The following is an 8,074-nucleotide window of genomic DNA, read 5'->3' as shown; positions in this document are numbered from 1 at the left end:
TGTTTTTTGCTAATAATAAAAGAAAATAATCTTGAAAATAATCTATGATAATATACTAATTTTAACCCTTAAATTAACTATTAATTTAATTTTAAAATTTTAAAATATTCTCTCTAACCCTTAAATTACTATAATATTTATATATTTATTTTTATAAATAACTTTTAATTTAGAATTAATTTTATTTGATTTATTTTAATATATGAAATATTCCCTTTAACGTATATTTTAATAAAATATAATAGGTATATATTTAATAACTTTTATATCTAACTATTAATTACTTAAATATTTATATAGTTAATATCTTTGATAACCATCTATTAAATTAAATTAATTTATTTTATAGTTTATTTATTTTAATATTTATTTATTTAATATCTTTTATACATAACTATTAATTTAAAATTAATTAATTAATTTTAATATATATAAATATATAAAATATCCCCTTTAACTTATATTTTAATAAAAGAATAAAACTAACTATATATTGCTCTATTATGTATAATAAATTTTATATCCAACTATTAATTACTTTGATATCTTTATAGATAATATCTTTGATAACTATCTATTAATTTAAAATTAATTTATTTTATAATTTATTTATTCTAATATATATTTATAATTATAAATTCATAAAATGGTCCATTTGCTTTTATTTTAATAAGAAGATAACTAACTGTAGTAACTTTTTTAATTAAATATAGGTTTTACCCCTAATCTTGGTCCAAACCTACCATTTCCTGGTCAAATTTAGCTGTTGTCAATATAGCCGTTACCTGATCAAGTGATTCAGCCGTTGGTGTTTCTGCTCTATCTATTTAATATGCAAAGTGAGATCTGTTCATTCAACTTGTCCTGACGATGAACCACACTTGTTGGTCCGAAACTTGTCGACAAAAGAATCCTAATGTGATTTTTGCCAAAGAATCTTCTCTTGAAAAATAATGGAGTTAAATTGTGATTTGAAATATTCACTTCATCTATAATGTTTGTAAGTGTGTGTGCATGGCATCTTGTGATATTGTTGAACCAATTTATAATAGTTTTGGAATCTCCAAAGATCTAAATATTTCTGCAATCATGGCTAAGAGAAAAATGTAATAGATGGCGAAGGGTGATTAATTCAGCAAAATTATTCGTTCCTTCACCCAGTCCCAGTTTGACTCTGTAGTAATGATGATCAGTGAGGTAAAGAAGGAAGCCACCCCCACACCCATGTTATTGGGCTGCGCATCGAAGAAAGCCCATGGAGTGGAATGGTTAATCAGATCGGGAGCTAGAGGTCTGCGAGGTCAAGGCGCTGTATATTTGGGTAGCTCGAGATATGAGGAAACAATTTTTGCTGTAATGCACTGCCACCTGATAGCACAATCCTCAAAAATCATTTTGTTTCGTGCCAACCAAATAGCCCAACAGATAATCAAGGGAAGGCAGAGTAAGTTTGATCCCGCATGCGTGCTGTGCCAAGCTTTCCATGCTAACAAGATGTTATCCCCTTCCCATCTGCCAGAAAAACGGATCTCAGCTGCTACAGATCTCCAAAGATTTTTTGTTATTTCGCAATTAAGGAAAAGGTGCTCAGTCGATTCAGAGGCTTGCTTACACAGGATACACCAGTGTGGTCCATGAAAGGATCTGTGGGTAAGGGAGTCCCCTGTGGGAACTTTGTTGCTAAGAATACACCAGAAGAAAAGTCTGGTTCTGGGAGGGGATTTTAGTTTCCAGATGATCTGCCACCAGCTTTGCAAGTGCTCTGGTTTTTTGTTTTGTAGCAGACTCAGGTAACCATCCTTGGGTGAGTAGGATCCGTTTTCTGCCATGCACCACATGAGTTCATCCGAACCCTCCTTAATTCAGATATGAGACTCAATCAATGCAGAAGTATAATTGTTCCATGAATGATGCCAGTGAGGTGGAATGTTGAGCTGAAATGTTGATTTCCATGCTTGTGCGAAGATAGTGGAATTTCCCTGATCTGCTATTTGAGCAATCACACTGATGTCACTCTGATTTAAGTGGAGGATGAGCTCTCTTGGAAGTTGGTAGCGACCACCTCCCCCTGTCCAGGGGTCCAAACCAATGCGCACTTTTGTGCCATCATTTATCCTCCATGCCAGATGATTTCGAATGAGAGGGAGGGAGTGGAGCAGTGCTTTCCAGACTGAAGAAATGCCTATCCTTGTCCATTGAGGCAACCTTATCTAGTCCATGATTTGGAGGGGCCAAATATATTTATGATAAGAGACAGTTGTCCATAGATTCTGTTTGATGAGGAGGGTCCAACCCATTTTTGCAGCCAAGGCTTGTGCAAAAAGGGTTAAGTCTTTGAGTCCCCATCCTCCCCATTTCTTGGGCAATGCGATCTTGTTCCAACTAACCCATGCGAATGTTCTCTTGTCCTGACAACCATTCCACAGATATCTGCTGCAAATCTGTTGGAGACGAGCAAGTGTTCTTCTGGGAATCCATGCTAATGCCATCCAAAATACAGGGGTAGCTTCTAAGACAGATTTGATAAGCACAAGTCTTCTAGCTCTGGACAAGAAGCGATGGCACCAATTTGTTAGCCTTTTCTCTAATTTGATTACCAACCAAATCCAATCTGCAATCTTTTGGCTCAAGGCTTGATCCAGAAGCCTAAATATTTGAAACCCTGATCAAGAGGACGGGTACAGTAAGGGAAATGTTGTAGTGCAAATCTGGATTCCTGGATGGATGTATGAGCCAGAGTGATGGTAGATTTTGCATGATTTGCCAGCATACCAGTGACCCTAGAGAAGATGGATAGAATCTTGTCAAAGGCTATCGAGTCTCAAATGCTACCGTCCAGAAATATCAGAACATCATCCACAAAAAGGAGATGTGTGAGATAGCACTGATCATTAATTTTCAGGCCAAACATTCTGCCACTTCGCTTTTCATGATCTATTAACCGACTGAGACCTTCCATGATAATGAGGAAGAGAAGAGGGGATAGTGGGCATCCTTGTCTGAGTCCTCTTTCAGCATGGAAGAATGGTGAGGCAGAGCCATTTATAAGGACACTGAAGGATGGAGTGGAGATGCAAGACATGATCCAGGTGGTGAATAGGTGCGGGAATCCCAGGTGGATGAGAAGCATTTTGATATAAAGCCAGCTAACCCGATCAAAGGCTTTTGCCAGATCAATCTTAAGAATGATGCCCTTTAACTTTCTGGATCTAATTGAGTGAATAGCTTCTTGTGCAGTGCCAATGGCCTCATGGATCTGACGGTCTTCAAGAAAGGCAAACTGTTCAGGTAAGATGTGATGAGAGAGAATGGGTCTCATTCGATTTGCTATGATCTTGGATATAATTTTGTAGAGGCAGTTACAGAGGGAGATGGGACGGAAGTCATTGAAGGATGATGGGGAATCTATCTTGGGGATGAGGGCAATGAAAGTGGAATTAATGGCATTGTACAGTTTGCCTGTAGTCCTGCACTCCTCCACAACTTGGAGTAGGTCATGTCCCAAAAGATCGTAGAAAGCCAGATAGAACTCAATAGTCCACCCATCTGGTCCTGGACTTTTGTCTTTTTTGAACCACTTAAGAGTCCCCTCAAGTTTGGCGAGCAATACAGGTGAATTGAGATCTTGCGCTTCCTCCTCCCCTACAAATCTAGGGAAATAGCCAGCCACTTGAATGATATCAACTAGGTTGGTCTCTTGAGGAGTTTTGTATAGATTCCAAAAGTGTGAGGTGCCTAAAAGAGATAGCTTTTTAAAAGTGTCAGCCATACCTCCATCTGGAAGAGGCATTTTCTAGATTGTATTAGCTATCTTTCTTCCTTTTGCATAGTTCTGAAAAAACTTTGTGTTATCATCGCCAGCCTGTAGCCAGATTGCCCTACTCTTCAGTCTCCATGTTTCTTCTCTTTCCTTCAAAATCTTATCTCTCTATTTTTCGAGCTCAATAAGATGTGATTTCTCATTTGCAGATGCAAATCCCTTGTTGTTGTCATCCATAAGCCCATTCAATTCAGATTCAATAGCTGATAGGGTCTGGTCATCCTTCAATTTTTTCTCCTTTGCCCAGGTGATGGATAAATGTTTAAGCTGAGTCAGGTTGTGGCAGAAACCTTCAGCCGATGTTCTATGACTCGATATGGGATGAGATTTCCAATAGTCCGAGACCAACTTGATATATCCCAGATCTTGAAGCCATACATGATTGAATTTGAAAGGAGACTTTGGTTTGGCTTCAGGTCCAAGGATCTCCAAATAAATAGGCGAGTGGTCTGATATACCTCCGGTCCCGACCCATTGTCTATATCTATTGAGCTGCTGAAGCAAAGGCACCTTAATCAGGAAACGATCAAGCCTTCTAGCTAGAGCTGCATCCCCAACTCTTCGGTTCCTCCATGTGGGCAAGGGCTTGATCATGGGGACATCGGTGAGATTGTGCAGATCCAGTGTGTCCCTAAAGAAATCAGACAAGGGGTCTACTTGAGCTTGGGATCCCCAGGATTCCCAAAAACCTAAGGAGAAGTTTAGATCACCCCCAATGATCATCTGATCAACAACAATGACTTCAAGATTAAGGAAACGCTGCCAGAATTCTTCTCTCCTCTGACAAGGTCCATACACATTGATGACTCTGATGTTCATGCCCAAGTCGGCAGAAAAAATGTCCATTCCACATCAAGAGAGAAGAAAAGCCAACCAGGTTTTATTGCTTCTAGGGTTCGATTGATGGACTCGACATTCCCCAAGGTTTCTTGCAGCATGATAATATCCATAGGCTCGATATCAAATAACCTACGCAGGGCTAGTTTTTTGGAGGCACTAGCCATGCCTCTGCAATTGAAAGAGAGGCATTTCATGGTGGAACCCTCCCTGGGGTATTCATAGCTCTAAGAACCCCTTCAAGAGTGGATTGTTTGCCAGTGACTACTTCTGCCTCGACCTTCTGTATGGCTTTTGAAAGGTTTGATTTACGACCCTGAGTCGATTGAATGATCGGACCAGGGAAGGTGAGACCTAGCCCAGTGGGATTGAGGGTTTCCGGGATGAAACGGGATCAAAGGTTGTATGAATGGGGCATAGCAACTCGATCCATGACCGATGACAGGGGGGAGGGTGGAGGGGAAGGAAAAGATGGAGAGGTGGTGGAGATGCTGGGAGGAGGCGAGGAGATTGCACAGGGAATGGAGGGAGACATGAACAAAGTGGATGAAGTATCTAATGATGCACTACAAGCAAAAGAGACTGAAGATACATTTGAGATAGGGAGGGAATAGGGAGTAGTACCCGCTTTTCTTGCGGCCTCAGCGGCAATAGCTCTGGCACAGGTCATTAGAGGTGATGGAGTTCTGTGGTGCTCATCCACTGCTTTGGAGGACTCCCCCCAATCATGTGCGCTGTAGGCTGATACTAGAGTGCTGGCCTGATTTGTTGCTGATTTGCATTTTTTAGTAGAAGGTGTGCTCAAGGGGTCAGCTGATTTCATGAGCAAAGGACATTCCTTGTAGATATGCACTACCTTGTGGCATCTCCTGCAACGAAAAGGAATCCCCTTGTAGTCTAGGATCTGGACTCTAGTGTAATGCCTCCATTTTAGTGTAATTTTCTCTTCTAGGCCCTCCCGCGTATCCAAATATACCAGGATTCGAGCTAAGGTTCTATTCTTGGACTGCACATAGGTCTTATCGTAGTCCAAGTATGTGCCAAGGGCATTCCTGATCCTTACAAAAACTACTTCAGACCAATATTGTAGAGGTAGACCTGGTAATCGAACCCAGATGGGTCTGGCGCCTATTTGCTCCCTTTCTAGGTCGAATAATGGACTCCAATGCTTGAGGAGGACCGACGCCATCTCAATGTGCCAGTATTTCGCAAGAACTAGCTCTGTGTAGTCCGCCTTAGAGAAATGCAGCGCAAACCATCCCCTTGGTAGATTCTGAACCTCCGGTAACTCTTTGAGTGTACTGCCCCAAATTTCCTTGACCCAGTTTGTTAATCTTTCCGCTGTGTAAGCCCTTCCTCTGACATGCCCGACCAAAACTGTGTTGGCCTTATTCACAACCTCTCCCATCAGAATGTCCTCTCCAAATGTGATTGTGAGATCCTTTGAGGTGGTTTTCACACACTTTACCTTCTGCTTCCCTGTCCGTGGAGCTGATGGATGTCCTTGCAACAGATCTGTGGATAAATCGCCCTCTTGATTCTGTTGTGCCACTGCTTTGACCATAATTACGAGGTTTTCAAAGATTCCTAAGGGAAGAGTGCTAGGGTTTGGTGGAATTTGGGTGTCTGGACAAGATGGGTGCGGTTGAATGCTCAAAGGGCACGGATCGAAGGATGGCGATGGAGGAGTGACGACAGTGAGCAAATTTAGGGTCCTGGGTGAAAGCGGAGGGCAGTTAAGGCCCGGGGAATCGGTAGAGAGTGAGCCAAATTGTAAGGTGGATGCAGTATGGCCACGCAGAGAGATAACCAGAGTGGTGCTAAGGTAAACCGAAACCGAGGGCGGGAGCGATATAGAGCTAGAAGGGTTAGGGTTAGGGCTTGGAAAATTGACTGCCCTTGATACGGGTACAGGGAGTAATCTACCACATCGAAATCCATGCTATCCATGTTGATGCCCGGAACCGCCACCGAGACCGCTGGAGAGACAGTTGACCGAGACACAAGGAGCTGGATGGCGATTGTTGTTGGGAGGTTATGAAATATGTTAGCTGCAGTAAAACCTTGGTTACCTGAAACCTTTACAAGAAAGACAGTGCGCATGCCTCTTTCCATCCTGCGGCCACGTCAGAGCCATCTCATATGTGTTCCGCCATATATATCTATTAGAAAACAATGTTAGTGTAATGTGATTCACAAATATGATGCAATGAATAAAATAGGAAGATGATGCAAAGAATAAAATAAAAAAGACAAGTACATACATGAAGACAACCAACCATTCAATTGTTGAATGGGTTAACCACTATGGGTAATATGTAGGTGTGGCCAACATCATAACATATAATTTAAAAGGAAACCCAAAATAAATGTGATAGAAAGAATACAATTAGAAAGACAATGTACACATCATGACAGGCAACAACTTAGATAACCACCATGGATATTATCCAATTGTAACTGCCATTACAATCGATACAAGAAAACCCATTTATATGGGATATACATGATAAAACCATAACATCTATTGTTCTAAACAACACAAGTAACATATATTAGTATGTTGTTTTGGGAAATACAATATCCATCAAGGGCCAAAGTGTGTGTCGTGCCATTGGTTGTAATTTTGAGGGCCAACTGCTTTAATTCCTCTTAGTGGAAACTAGATTTTTTTTTCTTCTTTTCCAAGAAAATGAGTATCTTATCTTGGAAAGTCAATATTCCTTGAATATGTTTGCATTTCCATTATTTCATAATAGATATTAATGTGTTGTTATTCCATGTTTAATAGGTAAATGTTTGATCTTGTTTGTGTTAACTCATTGAATATCAAATTCCCTAACTATTTGTAAGTTGTGGTGGTTAGAGTGACATTGATTGACAATGGTCATGGGAGAAAACGAGGATTACTGGCTTGTTTCCTGGTTAAAGGAGACTTGTTTCATTTTATAATCTTTTAGTTTTTAAGTTAGCATTTTCATATGAGAATGGAAAAATATACTTGCGAAACACAAGTCTCATACATTTAGAGGATGAACATTCCCTCTATCTCCTTGGATACAAAGTGGGAAATTAAAGAGACTATTCTCTTTGGGAAGAAATGGACAAAATGAGGTACAATAGTATATTTTATGCTTATGCATTAGAGAAAAATCTTGAACTTTTTCCTTACGGGTATGAGACAAACATTGGAGAAAGAGGGTTAAATTTGAGTTGTGAACAAAAGCAATAAATACAAATTGTTCATGATTTATGTTAAGAAGTAGACATTTATATTTTTGATGATCGTTTTGGTGTTGTGGATGCACATACTAGAAAACATACTTTTCAAGTATGTTTCTCTTATCCTTTACACATTGTGGGTTTCTTTAATTGTTTTGATGAAATGATGAAGCTCTACAGTAGCACTTTGCAATG

The 8,074-nt window shown here is 39.9% G+C and overlaps 1 protein-coding gene across 1 annotated transcript; it reads right to left on the bottom strand.

Moving 5' to 3' along the window:
- Positions 1-5,466: 5,466 nt before the first annotated feature.
- LOC149189589 (uncharacterized) lies at positions 5,467-6,221 on the bottom strand. The gene is made up of 2 exons (XM_089410281.1): positions 5,634-6,221; positions 5,467-5,526 (listed from the first exon to the last, which is right to left on the bottom strand). The coding sequence occupies exons 1-2, from the start codon at positions 6,219-6,221 to the stop codon at positions 5,467-5,469; spliced, it is 648 nt and encodes a 215-aa protein (XP_089266407.1).
- Positions 6,222-8,074: the final 1,853 nt, after the last annotated feature.

The sequence above is a fragment of the Pinus tabuliformis genome, chromosome 3_1 (genome assembly GCF_031772625.1).
Source record: "Pinus tabuliformis cultivar Carrire ecotype Pingquan chromosome 3_1, CPIR1, whole genome shotgun sequence".
NCBI lineage: Eukaryota > Viridiplantae > Streptophyta > Pinopsida > Pinales > Pinaceae > Pinus > Pinus tabuliformis.
The sequence above is the reverse complement of the archived record's forward strand: the minus strand, read 5'-3'. Positions and strand labels throughout refer to the sequence as shown.

Bases quoted from the DNA above. Each gene is read 5' to 3' on its own strand.
- LOC149189589 (XM_089410281.1), bottom strand. From the start codon at position 6,221: ATGGTCAAAGCAGTGGCACAACAGAATCAAGAGGGCGATTTATCCACA. The intron at 5,527-5,633 runs GTATATTTGGAT...TTTTCGTTGCAG, and splicing joins GAACCTTAGCTCGAATCCTG to GAGATGCCACAAGGTAGTGC.